At 40.5% G+C, this 17274-nt stretch overlaps 1 protein-coding gene across 1 annotated transcript; it reads left to right on the top strand.

The window, feature by feature from the left end:
- Positions 1–6914: 6914 nt before the first annotated feature.
- CCNJ (cyclin J) lies at positions 6915–16699 on the top strand. Its single transcript, XM_030453534.1, has 5 exons — positions 6915–7195; positions 9080–9290; positions 11618–11917; positions 12008–12167; positions 13526–16699. The coding sequence occupies exons 1-5, from the start codon at positions 7127–7129 to the stop codon at positions 13932–13934; spliced, it is 1149 nt and encodes a 382-aa protein (XP_030309394.1). The 5' UTR covers positions 6915–7126; the 3' UTR covers positions 13935–16699.
- Positions 16700–17274: the final 575 nt, after the last annotated feature.

The raw sequence follows: 17274 nt of genomic DNA, 5'->3' as shown, positions 1-17274 counted from the left end.
CACATTATGCTCTCAAAGTAATCCTGAAGGGGACAGGAAAACAAACATACAGAAATTGTGCACATGGTCACAGCAATGCAACATGCAAAGCAACTGAGCAGAGCCCACCCACAGATGCATGCTGACTTCTGAGACCAATTTTCCTCCATCAATGAAGTTGGTTGAGGCACAGCATGAACAGTACCTCAACAGTTCCTCTTATCTATCATACAGTAGTGATGGTGGTGGAAATTGCTCTTTTCTTCCTAGAGCAGAACCTAGAACTTATCTTAATACTATCTCTTTCCACATTTTTAGAGAAATAGTCAATGCCAATTAATTTATACAAAAAAGAGTCACTGCTGAACCCTTCCTTCTACGAGGTGTTCGTATTCCAGGCACGGCATTTATACAGTTCTGCACAGGTGTTGGTGCTCAGATCATAACAGGAGTTCAAACTGCCCCAAATAGAGTCACTGTTACAAAATGGAGGTCTCCCACTCCATGGGAGTACTCCTGGCACGGAGCTATGAAACCAAACAATTTGGGTTCATTTTACACTTCCATACAGATATCCTTTCAACTGTATTGTTCATTTAACACACTTTTTAAACCAGTCATCACAGTGCTTTAAATGATATCCAAATGGAGGTATGCTTCTGTATTTTTAATAATGCTGTGGGCGTAATGAGTCACAATGCAATGAGTGAAAATAAAGAGTACTGACTCAAGTCTATTAAAACATGTCTCAACTAGATGTGTTGTGACTAGGTAACTATGCACCAAATAGCATAAGAAGAACAGCATACATGAAAGCAGAAATTAAGGTCTATTTGTCCATAAAGCTTGAGAAAGATACATCCACACACTAACCACATATGATACAGTAATCAGCTCCTTCAACACATGACTATGTTCCTGGTAATGTGTCCCAAACATACTAATGCTTTAAATTCTTTCAACATAGTGAAATTCATAGGGCCCTGACTGCCAGATGCAGTATTGGCCACATCCATCTGACACCGGTGCAAAACCAGATCCCAGGTCTCACTGTGATCTGTGATCAGATTAGGACACACTATTCCTACATACTGGAGCCCCCAACAACAAGTTTATCACTACCAAAACAACCAAATTAAGCACAGCACTTCTAAATAATGGATCAAGGAGCACAGGACTTGAGACACACATAAACCCATTTGGATTTGGCAACATTTACTCCAGCCCCAACTCTGCTAAGTTTTTTTTTCTTCCTTGTGAAAACAGAGTAAACCATGCTGCAACCCCAGAAAGCATCTTGGAAGAGTGTGCAGCATAGACCATCCAGAGCCACAGGGAAGCTGAAGACTCCCACAGCAGTAAGGTGAACATGAGCCGATCCTGTGCCCTGGCACTGAAGAAGACAAACAGCATCTGGCCAGCATTAAGAGGACCATAGCAAAAGAACCACAAGAAGTTATTATTACCTGCTATTTAGCACTCCTTTGACCATATCTAGCATACTGCATCCAGCTTTTGGACACCCTTCTCCCCCAGTAAAACGAAGACATTAACTACAGTAAATTCATCAGATGGTCACGAAGATGGTGACAGGAGCACTTGCACTCTGAAGACAGTCTGAGTGATATGGGCTTGTTCAGACCAGACACAGATCCAGAGGGACCTAATAGTAACCTTCCTTACATAAAAAGAACTACAGTGCTCTACACATCCCTACTCTACCTCGTTGTGTGTATCTCAGGACAGACTTTAAATAAGCTCAGTAAGACATCTGAACAAACAGGATATTAATGGTTACTTTCAGTAGCAGCAGCTGGGGTTTCATTAGCAAGAAACTGGAAGTGTGAAGTTTTCCACTTGCGCCTGGCTACACAGCTGAAAACCCATGAGTCAAGTATTTCAACAGGAAGAACTGCAAAGACCAATTGCCCTGTGGCTGTAAGCCCACATCTGCATAGAATCATAGAATTTTCAGGGTATGGAGGGACCTTCAAGATCATCTAGTTCCAACCCCCCGTGCTACAGGCAGGGACATGCAGCTCTCCTCCATGGCAGCCACTAGCAGACAGAAGCAATAACTTTCCAATACTCTGCCTGGGCTGGCTGCTAATTTGGCAGTCCTGGAGATTGTATTAAAAATAACAGACATCTTCTTTGTTGGACATTAAGTTTAAAATTAAAAGGAACAGGCTACTGTGCCCCATTTAAATTCTGTAAATATAACTAAAATCGAAACACATTTGACAGAAACAACAACATAATCACTAACTGCTCTACTCCTCCATCTCTGAGCTAATTGCATGACAAGTAACCTTTCCTAAATTCACGTTAAATGAGTTGAAGCCTTCCAAGCAGGAAGTACACATGCTTTAGATGCAAAATTCTTCTGGTCTTTTTAGTTACTGAAAAACAGAGTGACTTGCAGAAAAGAAGAACCCCTCAGTACAAATTATGTCCACCAACACTCTTTCACTTATATGAACATTTCCTTCATCCAACACATTATCAAAAACATATATATTTATTCTAATGCCAAACAAAACATTTCTAGAATAGCACACATTTTTAGAATAGCTTCCCAGAGGAAATTTCCCAGAGCCAATTTTTTAATTAAAATGCTTTGTGAAAATCATGTATCATTGATACATGCCAGAGCATTTTCAGACACTTTGTCTTACTAGCCATATCAACTAAAGACAACAGTTCCAAAATATATTAAGCAGACAAGTTCAAGTCTAATGATCCAATTTTAATAGCCATTTGGGAATCCAAATCCCCATACAACTTAAAATTTTACTCACAGAGTACCTTTAGCATTCAATACAGGCAATTACAAAGAGAACCCTGGAGTACTTGCAGTAGGAGGCCGCCCTCACTAATGCTTCTGAAGTGTTATGACTCTTTTTAAAAACATGTCACATTTCATCTACCACTATGCTGCAGGAGCTCTGTGAGTTGTTACAGTCCTGTCTTTACAATTATTCATTCCCTTTAATTAAATGCCCTTGAAATATTACTGCTACAAATGTCATTAGATACAGCCTTTGTTTGAAAAAAAGATGAAGTACAGTAACAAAAGCAGAGTAACTTTCTCAGCCCTAAGAAATACAGGAACAAAGTTTGAACTATTTTTTTTTTTCTATAATGCTCAGATCTATAAAACTGCAATTCTCTTGCATTATAAGTCCAAATAATCAAGTCCTTCAAAAATGGCTTTTACAGAATTACCACCATTTCCTTCAGATAGGAATGACCAAGGAACATCAAAACAAAAGCAAGAACCAATAAAGTAAACAACAGTTAGTATAGGGATCGAGCTGTAATTTAAATATTCTTGCAAGGCTATGCCATCCTAGAATTCAGTTTCTGCTCTGGTCTCCAGTTACACAGATGAAGTGAATGGTTCATCTAATTTTGCCAGTCAAGATGAATCTAAACTTCAAAGGTGTATGTTATGACAAGAGGCACAGCAGCAAAACAAGGTGTCAGCCTTCAGGTACTGTAGCACTCTCTCGCTGAGGTACCAGTAACACTAAAACAATATACCAGAAATGGTATAGGAGGAGGAAAAGGTTTCTAATGTAGAGACATGGTGGTTCTCAAGATCACAGATGTGCTGTACGTGGCAATTACCTACAAGTTCTTAATTTGTATTTTAAAAGCCACATTTCTTTTTTCACAAGCCAAGAAGAACCACCAAGAAATTAGAGGAGGTAAAAGCAGCTTAAACACATAAACATATGCTTCAATTCCCAAGATAAAGATCTAACCTTCCAATACTTACAAAGAGAAGTCAGCTTACCATGTCTGAAATCATATTAGGACTATAACCTGTGAGTTACAGGTCCATAACTTTTAAGTCTTGAGCAGCACCCTCTTTAGAAGATTCCACAAATATGTTACAAGCATTTTCATCCACATTTTGCAGGTTCAATTCTAGCTTGCTTTGGATATGGTTCAGGGTCATAATTTTTCTTGGGGAATTCCAAGAATAACGGTGCTTCTTGCTATCTGGCACCTTTTACAAAGCAAAGTCAGCAGCTTTGACAGTAAATCTCCTTTCCCCCTTGAGACACATGCATTTACTTAGGTGAGTCATGGCCATTCACAGAAAGAGGATACCCCTTTCAAAATGGTTTCATGATATTCAATTCTGTTTTCTGTTCTCTTAGGTTCTACATACCAAGCGTGAGTGGAAAACTACTCACTGCCAGCGTCTTACTAGTGAAAACCTAACTACTGCCACTGAAAGTAATCTTTAATATCCTCTGTTTATTCAAAGAACTGACTATGTTTTGATTCTGCTGACTTACACATAGGAGACAAAGGTGGACATACTTAGAGAACTGTACACACAGCCTTGACCACCAAAAGCAGATAAAATCTGTACCAGTTAAAAAAATACCACTGGTTATTACTTTTAGGACTGACTATAAGACATGCAAAGAAGCTGTATTAACCTGTTCTCATTACAGATGCACAATTCTCACTCCCATTTAAACTCCTAAGCCCTGATCTTCGAAACAACGGACTCTGAAAGCAACCAGCTTCAGTTTGTCAGTTCCTCCAGTCACTTAATCTGCACAGCGACTTGAAAAAAGGCAATGAAGAAGAGTTAAAAGGATTTGAAAAGGGTAGATCCACAGCTCTGTCAGTGTGGCGACTGTCTGTGGCATCATTGTTCTTTTTGATTACTATATATAAATGAAATAGTTCTCAGATTATATAGCTTTGTCAGGATGATGCTTCTTATCCAAGTCAGAAAAGCACATCTGAGAAATAAGCCAGCAAGTATATAAGTTCATTTAACAGTTCAGCAACAAACTAATCCACATGCTGCTTTAAAAGCTCTAGGGGGAGGCAGCAGTGCTAGTAGGTATTTCTCCCAATATGTGAGAGTAGAAATATCACTTCCCTGTTTGGGCCAATTGTACCAAGTTTTTAGCATGCTGCTGTTTATTAGCTTTCTTCTCTTCAAGCAGGCAACATATTTTTGAAAGCCATAAATGCTGTGTCTCCATTAGGAACCTGCTTTTGAGATGTATCATAATATAAAATATAAAATACAAAATTTTAAATACAAAATTTGATGTTACTGTTCTTCAAGAATAAATAATTTTAATATGAAAATTAGCTTAAGCATTCACTTGCCTATAAAACAATGTATAGAAATGAGACAGAAAGCCATCAGAGCAGCAAAATGCTGTTTTGTGAACAGTGCAAAGATCTCAGCTAATCAAAGCTGGTAACTATTTTCTCAATTATGTATTAATTAACAAAAAAATACTAATATTTTTCCACTTTTTTCAGGAAATTATTGAGCATTATATAACAAAATCTGTCAGAATGGAAACTGCCCAGGAAATGAGTCCTCAAAAACAAAGCCTTCTACCTATAAGTATGCTGCATTCCCTAGGATTACCCATTAAAGTTAGACATGCATGTTATAAGGAACAGGCTTTTACAGCCCTGACTAGAGAGTCATTAAACTGGTTATAAGGAAAAAAACTGGTTTCCATTTTCTTAATTAAAAGAAGAATTATGGCAGAGCATGGGTAGAAATGAAAATTAAATATACTCCCTTAACATAAATTGCCTCCAAAGCATTTATTCTTCTCCACTTTGCATTCCCTGTTGTACTAGGTTTTACATCCTCATTAACTAGTCCTTTGGGTATTTGGGAATTCTAAGATATAAACCACTATAAAGCACAAAGTATTACTTTGTAAGATCTCCACAGCAGGGGCTTACCAACAAGTGGAAAGCATCTAGAAAAGCCTTCTGAATACAAAACAGGTGCACAGCACCTACTGCTACACCAGAAGCTGAGTGGGAGCTGCTTTTGGTAATCATCTGTCAGGAGGCAGAGGCCCCTCGACTCAGATGAGCAGCTTAGGCTGTTCAAAAGGGAAATGGGAGGATAAGCGCCACTAGAGACCTTCCCTCTGAAATGTAACTAGCGGTGACCAGGAACTCACCCACAAAATAAACTGTAAAATCACGAGCCCCACAACTCTTGCAGCTCAAGAGATGTTATGTCCTTTATTGCTAAAAGGAAAATGTGTCCAAAATGTAAGAGAGGTAAATCATGGGGTTCTGAGCCATCTCATCTAGTGGGAGATGTCAGGGAGGTTAGAACCAGATGATCTTGAAGGCCCCTTCCAACCAAGAGCAGCCTATGCACCAGTGATTTTACGACACCATCACCCTACCTGTGAAAAGCATCACTGCTCAGTCAAAAAAAGTACAGAGACAAAAGAACACACGGGAAGAAAAAAGTGTTCTCTGGGCCCAGGGGATAAGCTCCGCCACGCTCCGGACAGGAACTGAACTCCCCCCCAAAGCCAGCTCTCCCCAAGCACCCAACTAGGAGGCCAAAACAGCCCCCAGGAAAGGTTCCGCCAGGCCCCGAGTGGCACCGAAACGCTCCCGAGTGGGAGCTCCGAGCGGAGCTTCCCGCCCCTCCCTCCCGCCTCCCAGGGCTTTTATCGGGGCGGCTACGGCAGCTCCGCGGGTCCAAAGTCTTCTCACTCGTGGCCGCGGAGCTCGGGGCTCGGCGTGTCCTGTGAGCGCCGCGTCCCGATTGGCGCCCGGCGGGCGGGCCGTGCTGTAAGGCGTCAGGCGATTGGCGGGCGGGCGGCCGCGTGCAGGCGCTGCCTGGCTTTGTACACACGCCGGCCCGGTCGGCCCTTTAACAATGGGTGAGGCGGGCGGCGCCGCGTGATGGCGGGGAAGCCCTCGGGACGCCGCGCCGCGCTCAGGTGCCCCGGGCCAGGCCCCGCCGCGGCCGCTGGCCGCGCTGCCGCGTAGGGTGAGTGGCGGCTTCGGCAGAGGAAGAGCCGCCGGCCTTTGTCGGGGCGCTAACCCCCGGAGCTGCGGCCGCCGGCTCCTCCTCGCCCCGCCTCGCCCGGCCGTGCCCCGTGGCGGGAGGGGGCGGCTTAACGAGGTTCACTTGTGCCCCGCATGGCGGCCAGCTGGGCCGGGGGGGCCCCGCGGCGCGGGCGGCAGCTGATAGCGTATAACCGGGGGCGAGCGAGGAAGGGATGAGGGTAGTGCTGCTCCTCCTGTCCCGCCCCGCCAGCCCGTAGCCAGCGTCTCTTCCTCCCGTCTGCCCAGGCCCCGGCTGCCGCGCCGCCCCGCCCCGCCGATGGAGCTGGAGGCGCAGTGGTGGACAGGACAGCTGGCTGCAGACATCCACCAAGCGCTTCGCTACAAGGTAGCCCATCGCGGCGGGTCTGCGGGGAGCGGCGGGGTGCCCGGGGGATGGAGGCTGCTCCCGGCCCCGCGGCGCCGGGGAAGCGGGGGGCTGGCGGTCCCGGGGCCTTTGTGAGGGAGGGTTCTAACAACCGGAGGGGAGGGGAGCTGCCGCGGCCACTCGGGGCGGGCTTGAAAGCGCTTGTGAGGCGGCCGAGCGGGGTTTTGATGGAGTTTGCTTTTATAAACCTTGAAAAACGGCGTGCCTTCCTCTCCGGTAATGCTCAGACTTTTTGTCCTCAGTCTTGACAGTTTAGCTGACTGACCGAACAGTTCTTTCTATTTCCACACTTTAAAAAGGGTCGCACGGTGCGCTTGGTTCTGTTTGGATGTGTAAGTGGGTCCGAGGTTAAACTTTGCAGAAAGGACTGTTGTAACAAAAAACAACGCAACCGAAAAACATAACTGAACAAATATTAAGTGCAGTAAGAATAGTAGGGGGATTAGGCAATACTGCTTTGAAGTTGCTTTGACTGACTCAAAGTTGCTCTTTGGGGCTACATTCCAAATTAAGCACATTTTATGCTCAGAGTTGAAAATCGCTTCACAGTGACTGAACCTGCTTAAAAATGTGCTTTAGTGTCGTGATAGTGCTTGGTGAGTGTATTGTCTTTCTTGGAACTGCTAAAGCAACTTTTTTTTTGTTGCAGGGGCGGAAGTGGGAGGGGGTGGAACGAGGACAGGATAATTTACTTGCTGCCAAAGCTGCCGTTACTGAAACTAGTTAGTAGTTTAAAACGAGTTTTTATTGTGAAAGGTGAATTCTAAGGCTTAGTAGGTATGGGTAGGGCTTCTGTTGGGTTTGTTGTTTTTTTTTTTTCTCACTTACTAGAATGTTTCAGAACTTTGAATCGACTTTATAACTTTTAAAGTTTGGGACAACTCCATTCCAAATCGATGTCATCAGAATGTCCCACTGGAAATTTAATTGTACTCAAAATCCTATTTAATCTGGGCAGCACAGTCTTACTCAAATGTATTTGTGGTAACAGAAGACTGTACTGTGGGTCTGCTATGTTCAAGAGAAGATACTAGTGCCTTGGCAGGAGCCTGCATAATGTTCTTTCTAGTAGTCCAGATTTTATATTCAAAATACATTTTTCTCATCTGTGGTTTGGTAGGGATTTTATTCTGTGTCCTGTGTCCCTATCTGTATTCCTCCCCACCCCAAATCTGAGACCAAGTGAGGTTTATTTATGCCTGACAGCACACTGTAATCACTGTCAGTGCACCATCAATCAGATCAGATTCAGTCAGGATTTAAACATATCCATGCAGCAGACATTTACACTTCCAGGTCCTCTTCCTAACGTTGCTCAGCTAGCTGCCCTTTTCCTGGAAGCACCTGCAGGAGAACTGGCAGCATTGGAACATGCGAATACTTCAGTACAAAGTCTTGATTGCTCAGATTGAGCTCTGTCGGGGGCGGGGGAAGGTTGGGGGCCTGCCTGAGTTCAGCTGTTGGACTTGGCATTGAAGCAGCTGAGAACTCACACACCCTTTCAGTTTCCCACCTGGGAGCTGCAGCCTTTGCTGTAGAGATAATACAATGGAAATGGTAAAAGCTGGTGTCACTCTAGCCAGTTGCCCAATGAAAAGATATTACATTTTTAATTATTGTACTAATGTTGTGCAGAATAAAATTATTTTTTGGTTGTTCTGTAACACATCAGTTGGATTTTGTTCTGTGAAAAGTGTGATGAAATGATAGGAACGGAAGGCAGAGGGCTGAAATCCTTTGAAAATTCCATGAGAAATTTGAAACTATAACTTTGAGTATATTAATTTGATACTAGTTCAAACTAAATGATGGTTTTAATAAAACTGCATGCTGCTGTCCATTTAGGAGCTGAAGCTGCCCTCCTACAAAGGCCAATCTCCCCAGTTACATCTGAGAAGATACTTTGCAGATCTGATTGCCATTGTGAGCAATCGGTTCAGACTCTGTCCTGCTGCACGACATCTGGCTGTGTATCTGTTGGACCTCTTTATGGATCGTTATGACATATCTGTACAGCAGCTGCATGTGGTTGCTCTTTCCTGTTTACTTTTAGCAAGTAAGTATGTAGCACCAAACTTTTAACTACAGCAATGTAGGTTCTACTGCCAAATGCCAGGCGTGTCTTGATGGGATACAGCAGACTGGGGAAACAAAGTGGTTATAAATGACAGGCAGATGAGTGTATATCAGTTTGGCCCAACTGTTAGAGCCTTTAGACTCTCGTTTTGGCTTCTCTTGGCACCTGATAAAACTGAGGGGAATAAAAACAAACTCTGATTAAAAACAATCTTTATGCTTGTAAACAAATGGTTCCAAGGTGAACTTTCAGAGCTGCATTGTAGGAATAGAAAAACTGTCTTTCTCTGAACATTTCAAAACAAGGTTTTTCAAAATACTCATTTTGAACATTTCAAAAGGAAGATCAAGTGCTGGAAATGAGAAAATTGCATACCTGTAATAAAAGAATAAATTAACAATATGCAGAGTTTACTGCACCCTGCTGCTGGTGCTTTATGGTCCTGCAATATTTCAGATTTCATAAATTGTCATGTTCTTTAAGCAATCTAAGGATAACATACATCCTGTGTTGACACATACTAAATGTAATACTGGTGAAATACAGTGGTGAATGCACAGTACTCTGAAGCTACAAATGTTCATTGTGAACAGTGTTACTTATATTGACCTCAGCTAGATTCTTGTGGTGTGTAGCCTTCTTTTGACATTTGTGGGCCCCTTTTAGATATGGGTATAGATAGGATAAAGAGTGTAGTTTGCTGGGATCCTTGCTTGTTTCTAAGCCAGTGGATTCGGAGAAATATATCCTAGTAGGGTAACCAACTGTTGGTTCAGTTTCTGCTTGTCTGCTTCTCAGAATCCATTTTCATTTTCTCAGATAACATGTATCACATTGTAGCTCTAGGCCCTCTTTGCTTGAAAAACAGAGCACTTAGTTGTTGGGTGTTTTTGGTATACTGCTTCCTTTTGGGGGTAAACTTTGACAGGATGCCACCAGGCAGCAATCTTCTCTTGGCAAAGGATGAGGTACCAAGTATGAAAACCTTGCCACAGAAACTAGTGTAATCCATTTAGGAAAATGGATTGTCTTTGAACTGATGCCATATTTTCAAAAGAAAATCATGTTCTGAAGAGAATTACAATTAAAAAAGAAAAAAAAAAATCACATTTGCCATCTTTCATGAAAAGCTGCAAGTGGAGCTCTGAAAGTCTGCTGTACTTGCTCTTCTGAGAAGTAGTGTATTAATTGGTTGAGAAAGTACAAACCAGAATGCTATTTTGAACTTTTGCCCTGGGTGGCTTAAGCAAGCAGTTTCATCAGCAATGCAGTAAATTGGACAAATTTCACTGTGATGTGTCTGATAAGGTTGTAGAAGTAAGAAGAGAAATTATGTGGCTCTAAAGCTTTAATTTCTGTAATTACTAGAGTGTGGGATACGGACTAACAGACTGGGACTGGTGTTGATAAGTAGCTCCACCACTGGAAAACAAGCAAATGTTCTGTCCTGCAAAAATGTACATTTACGACATAACATGTAGTGCTGAATAGAAAGTGTAAGATGGAAAGAATTTGCAGTGAAATTGAAATAGTACAACCATATGGCAAACTCCATGGAAATGTGGCAGTTGTTTCTCCTCTTAATGGATTTTCTACATATACAATTTTGCTCCAGGCTAAAAACACACAGGTCTTGCAAATTGAAGTCCAAGGAAAGCTGAAGTTGCTAGTAGTGTTAAAGTTGAAACAGTATATATGGCAGTGTGGGGTTTTAGATACAAATAGCAGAAATCTACTTGTTTGAAATGCTGGAGCATCTTATCAGATATCAAATCTAAAAATGTACCTACATCATCAGGCTTTAAAAGCAGCCATGCTTGCTAGAGCTCCTGCTGTACTCTAAAGAGTTTTAGAAACAAAATGGTTGTGTGAGGGCAGGAGGGTGATTAAAGCCATATGCTGTGGTGTTGTGTCACATTGCAGTGGTGTTTCACTGATGATGGAGACATATTATACAGTAATTTGGTGACAGAAACTTGTGTATGCAGTGCCAGTGATGTCCTAATGCAGCTTTCTTCTGATCTTGGCAACTGGCTTCTGTGTGCTGGGATGGGAAAACCAACAGGAAACATGTTACTGCACAATAATGTATGAAGTGGTTGACATTATCTGCTGAAATTTTGCCATTTATAGTATAAAGTATTTTTTGTCTCTGACATTTGAGCTTTCTATCTGCAGTAACGTGTCAAGCTTGTTTGACATAGTGCAATTCAAATGACGATGCAGACATTAGAAACAATCTGCTTTATAGTTCACTTGTGCTGAACCTTTGTTTTTTGTCCCTTCCTCTCTCTGTTCACCTGAAGGTAAATTTGAAGAAAAGGAAGACAGCGTTCCCAAACTGGAACAGTTGAACAGCTTGGGTTGTATGACTAACATGAATTTGGTACTAACAAAACAGAACTTGCTTCATATGGAGTTGCTGTTGCTAGAAACATTTCAGTGGAATTTGTGCCTCCCAACTGCTGCTCATTTCATCGATTATTATCTTTCTATTGCTGTCCATGAGACTGATCTTCATGATGGATGGCCAATGGTTTGCTTAGAAAAGACTAAGTTATATATGGCGAAATACGCCGATTACTTTCTGGAAGTATCACTGCAAGGTGAGTTTCCTGTTTCACATAATGACTCCTTTGTTGTTTCAACAGACAATGTCCATCTTAAACGAATCTTTTCTTATTCCTTCTTTCTAGATCACGTGTTTTTAAATTATGCCCCTTCTTTAGTTGCTACTGCATGTGTAGCTTCTTCGAGGATTATCTTGCGTCTCTCACCCACGTGGCCCACGCGGCTCCATCACCTCACTGCGTATTCTTGGGATTTCCTCGTGCCCTGCATCGAGCGACTACTAATGTAAGTTAACAACATCAGCTCTTCTCAAGCACTTCTCTGCATCTGCTGGTATGCTTCATTTTTGCTAGCACTGAAAGTAAATTTCTTTCTGAATTTTATGTTTCCTATTCTAAAAATATTTAGGTGTTAGGTAATATTGTGGGTAATAATGGTTCTGTTCTTTCCAAAAAGAAAACCTTATCAGACCTAACCTCTTCCCTGTTCTTCCAACAAACAAACTTTAGGCTTGCATATCCACTGATCATCTTTTGGCATGCTTTGAGAATTTGTTATATAGCTTGCTCCTAACCTCTGTACTCTTCTCAGAGAGGAAAAAGAGGTATTTGAAGAGTATCAAAGGCATAGAAGCCTCCTACTTATTTTGAAGACTCTGTGCCTTGGAAGTTCAAATGATAGTCCAAATGGATTATGAATCAAGAATGCAGACTGTTTGGGTGGCCAGCTTTGGGGTGTGGAAATGACCACAAGGTTGTATCCATTTTTGCATTACAGTGGGAGAGATACACCTGACATGAGAAAACTGCTAACAAGTGCCAAATGAACTTTCTGGGAAGCAATGTTACATAATCAGTTCTTTTATTCTAAACCTAGAGATTGAAACATATGCCACCTAACTGTTCCCTTTCTACAAAAGTTTGTTCTTGCCCAAATCTTCATACAATTGGCCTCCATAGAAGCACAAGAATATCTGTATCTAGAAGAATTATGTGTGCCATACAAGTTTGACATTACCCCTAGTGGCCTCTTCTGACTTTACTAATATTTGTAATGAAAGGGATAGTACCTACAGCATTCAAGTGCTGTTGCAGAAGTGTTTTCAGTATTCTCCTGGAACATGTTGGGGTAAGGGAAGGAGGCAAAGCCTTTCAGTCATCTCTGCAGTGCCCCATAAAAAGTTAGCAATCTTTTAGGAAAAACTGGTAATTGGTCATTTTATTGCAGTACACTAACAGACCTTATTGCAGTCGTAATTTAAGATATATGATTTGTATATAATTTAATTTGTATATAATACCATATAATATTTTAATATTGGTATTAATACTAACATTAATATTTTATTGAATTTTTATATAATTTAAGATGTATGATTTGTATTGTACTTTACTTTTGTCTTTGTTCTGTATTTCTATGAAATAAAATTAAATGCTGAAAAGAAATTGTATCCTAAAGAAATAAATTTTAAAACCTTAGTTGATATTAAAGGATAGGTTAAAATTTTTTTTTTCTTAGAAAAAAAGCTTTAGAAACTTTCAGATAATTGCAGTATATGCTAGAACACTCTTAAAAGTTAATCCAAATACTTAAAATTATTTTAGTATCTATTTCATGTATTCTGTCCTCTCAATTTGTTTTAGTGCACACGACAATGATGTGAAGGAAGCAAACAAGCAAAAAGGACAACATGCTCAGTCTGCTCAACACATTGTATTTCAGACCCCAGCTCCAGCTGCCCAGCAGGCTAATGCTCAACAGCACGTAACACAGTATCTCCAAGCTCATCAATCTTCATTACAGTATCACCATCAGACATCACAGCAGCAAAACTGTCAGCAGATATCATCTAATCACACAGCATCTTGCCCCCTTCAGACTTGCCCTTCTGCCTTACAGTCTAGTGTTCAGGGTCGAGGCCATGTACAGACTGGTGCTGCCATGTCACTAACTGTTCCACTAGAAGTGAAGCCATGTGTAAGTGTCTCCTACAATCGGAGTTACCAGGTGAATGGACGGTATTCCTGTGTTACTCCCTGCTTTGAGAGGTGATAAATACAAGATGGTTTTGTGCTTGTATTTTTGAGGTAGGAGGTTGAGGGGACTTGTTTTGTTTTTTTGTCGAACCTCATATAATTTTGAGGGAAACAAATTGAATAAAAAGTGTCATTCTGGGAGGAAAAAAGCAACTGGATTGGCACCCATTGCTGTAGCTCAAATACAGACTGCAAAAGTAAGGACACAGAATGCCCTCTGAAAAGAATATTTATACCTGGGGGTAATAGTGGTAATAATAACTCCTTACTCTGGCACTCAGAATACTCTGTGCTTATAATGCACGTCTTTAAATACTAGTCAAAAAGAAAAATAGCTGTGGCCTCACTACAGACATGCCTTTCAATGAAGGAGATATGCAGTATTATTTTGAAGACATTTATGTAATACCACCATACAGTATTAAAACATACTTTAAATGTACTGAAACTTAAGAATCCGTTAAACGCCAGACTTTTCCAGATATCTGGGAATCACAGAAAGAAACAAATCTCATCTGGTTAACTCCATACTCTTGCCCCTTTGTCAAGCACTTGTGCTGGATGTTTGCTTTAGGCTAAGGCGTTTGAGTTAACAGCTAGCTTTTAAGTTTTGTATCTCACAGAACAGACACTATGTTTTTGCTTCTTTTCTCCTCCCTTTTCTTTTTATGTTTAAAGTAACTCTTCCATACTAACTCAGGGAATTTTCTACTCATTATTCGGTGCTGCTGGATTGTACACTTAATTTGGTATAACTTGAGGGAGGGAGGTAGAGAGGGGAGAGACTATGGAGTGGCTTTTCTTCAGGGCATCTATATGCAGCATACCAAAGGGATATGTTAGTGTTCACAGTATGTAGATGTGACCTACTGCCCTGCTGTGTGGTATTGTGTAATTGAAGAAAAAAGTTTCAGCTGAACTTGTACTGTATCAGAACTACTACAGTGGCTGTGATTCCTCTGTATGCACATGCTCAAACACACATGCATTGTTAACCCATAGAAAGTATCCTCCAGTTGTACTGACAGTATCACTTGTACAAAAAAAGTACAGTTAAATGCTTATAGAAATCCATTTCTCTCAGGCTTTATAGTGGAGGGAAATTCTCAGGTAATAGCAAGCAACTTTTTCTTCTACTATTTAGGAGTTCCAGAAGAAAATGCACAGACTTATTCTTCTAAACGGGTGGATCAAAAATTATTACAGAGTGAACTGCTTTATCACAATTAAGGTGCTAATTCATAACTATGGAATTACATGTCTCTCCTGTGGAGTGGGTAGTCTAAGGGTAGAAAGCTTCGTTTGTCCAACTCTTGGATGAAAATGACAGTGGAGATATTAATGGAGGATTTTTTTTTTATTTTTTTTTTTTAATAGAAGAAGATATCTGACTTTCGCCCATGGTACAACATGAGAGGAAGAGATATGGATGAAAGGACTCTTCCTGTTTCAAGTATCTTTATAGTATGTGGGCTTAAGACATTTTTATTTGTTATTTTGCCACCTTCTCCCCTGTTTTAGTGGCAGCATTTAAAATTGTGTACCATCTAATGAAGTACTGTGAATATTACAGAGACTGTTTTGAAAGCATAGGCAATTAAGAGACATTATCAAGATGAAGACTTTTTCACAAGAGAGGGGGTCTTCCCATAATGTTTGGAATAGAGGGAGGACATCTGTGTTCATTCTTCCTGGAGCTGAATGATAACATGCTACAAAAAACTATTGTTGAGGAGAAGAAATCCTGTTTCTCTTGTTTTGTTGTGTGGTTGATTTTCAGTTTTGGTTTTTGTTTTGTTTTTTTACATAAATCTCAATTTTGTCATGTGCTTTTGTAGCATGTATGTGCAAGTCAAGAGGAATAGGAGGGTGAATGAAGAGATGACCCTTTGCTTTATGCTAGCGAGACAACTTTGAAATAGACATAGTGTAGTCAGTTCTTAATTAAAATGCAAGTTGGTTTGGTTTTGTTGTTTTTTGTTGTTTTTTCCTCTCCTCTCTTCATTTACTAGTGAATATTTCCCCATGTCTAAGTGTAGTGTTAAGTAGAGGCTTTCCATCTCATAAGATGCCATGCTTTTTATTCAGCGTTGCTACCATTTTAAGAGGGAAATGGACTTCTTTCTGCTGGTTTCATTTTGTTGCAATACTGTATCCAAGTCCTCAGTGCTCTAACTACCTCTGATGCTATGAATGTACAATCTTGTAATAGACCATGACTTGAAATAACAGCAGGTGCCTGTAGCATTTTTTCCATAAAATCTGTAAATCAGCTGATTTATCATCTTTATTCATGACACAGCAGCAAACGCTTTTCTTTTTTGGGGTTATTAGTACTTATCCCATAGGCATTTGATATATAAAAATTTAACTAATACTTAACACTGGAATTATAATGGGCGGGGGGATTATTCAGCTAGTCAATACTGCAAATTTACATTTAATAGGGTATTTTTTATTTGACTATTTTGAGACATTAGGTCAACTGTAAAAATATCCACTACATACTGGTTAATTTATTACTTAGTCTGTTTTTTTCTGACACTACCATTGCGTAATGACTACAGAGAAAATGTACATTGAACAGTTTCAATGTTATTTAAAGAGGCTTTAGCAGTGTACATTAAAAACACACTGTTCTTACTACTAGAACCAAAATGTGGTTTTTATGGCATAAATGAGAATGGTTCTCCTAAATGCAAAATGTCCAAAACAATGGAATGCTTGTGAGTGCTATGCATTCAACTTATTTTTAAAAATAAAACTAGTTTTGAATAAGAAGGTTCCAGTGTGTATTCTGCTTTTGTGTGGGTAGGGTGGGAGGTGGGGTTTTAGTAGGTAAACTTGCATTGTTCTTCCTGTGTATGGGCTGAAGTTGTAAGAACTTTCTTCTTTCTCCCTATCCTTTCTGTGACACTATAAATAAGCTTCAGGAAAACTTTGCTTCACAATTAAAAGCAAAACAAAAAAACCAAAAAAACCCCCAAACAAACCAGGAAGGAAAAATAATGCAGGAAGGGGCTTTAAAACTAATTGCACCCACAGTATATGCTAAACAGGGTACACATCAGCCATGTGTCTAGGGTTGCTGCAACAGCTGCAACAACCAAATCAAGAACAAAAGAACTCGTAGTTCAAGAGCAGGAGTATGATTTCATTTGGCTCTCATTAAAAACAAAAAAACCCAAAAAAACCCTCGTGATACTGGCAGCCTTTTGCATCTAATACCAGAAATCATTTATGAGATGTGGGATTAGCCTTTTGTCAAGAGCTACAAGTGCTTAGGTTATTTAGAATAGTTGTGAAGGCTCAAATGTGCTAAATGCAGCATAAAATCACACAATGCATCCTAGCAG

This window comes from Calypte anna, chromosome 6 (genome assembly GCF_003957555.1).
Source record: "Calypte anna isolate BGI_N300 chromosome 6, bCalAnn1_v1.p, whole genome shotgun sequence".
NCBI lineage: Eukaryota > Metazoa > Chordata > Aves > Apodiformes > Trochilidae > Calypte > Calypte anna.
Note: the sequence above shows the minus strand (reverse complement) of the source record. Positions and strands in the feature narration are given on the sequence as shown.

Bases quoted from the DNA above. Each gene is read 5' to 3' on its own strand.
- CCNJ (XM_030453534.1), top strand. From the start codon at position 7,127: ATGGAGCTGGAGGCGCAGTGGTGGACAGGACAGCTGGCTGCAGACATC. The intron at 7,196-9,079 runs GTAGCCCATCGC...CTGTCCATTTAG, and splicing joins ACCAAGCGCTTCGCTACAAG to GAGCTGAAGCTGCCCTCCTA. The intron at 9,291-11,617 runs GTAAGTATGTAG...GTTCACCTGAAG, and splicing joins TTCCTGTTTACTTTTAGCAA to GTAAATTTGAAGAAAAGGAA.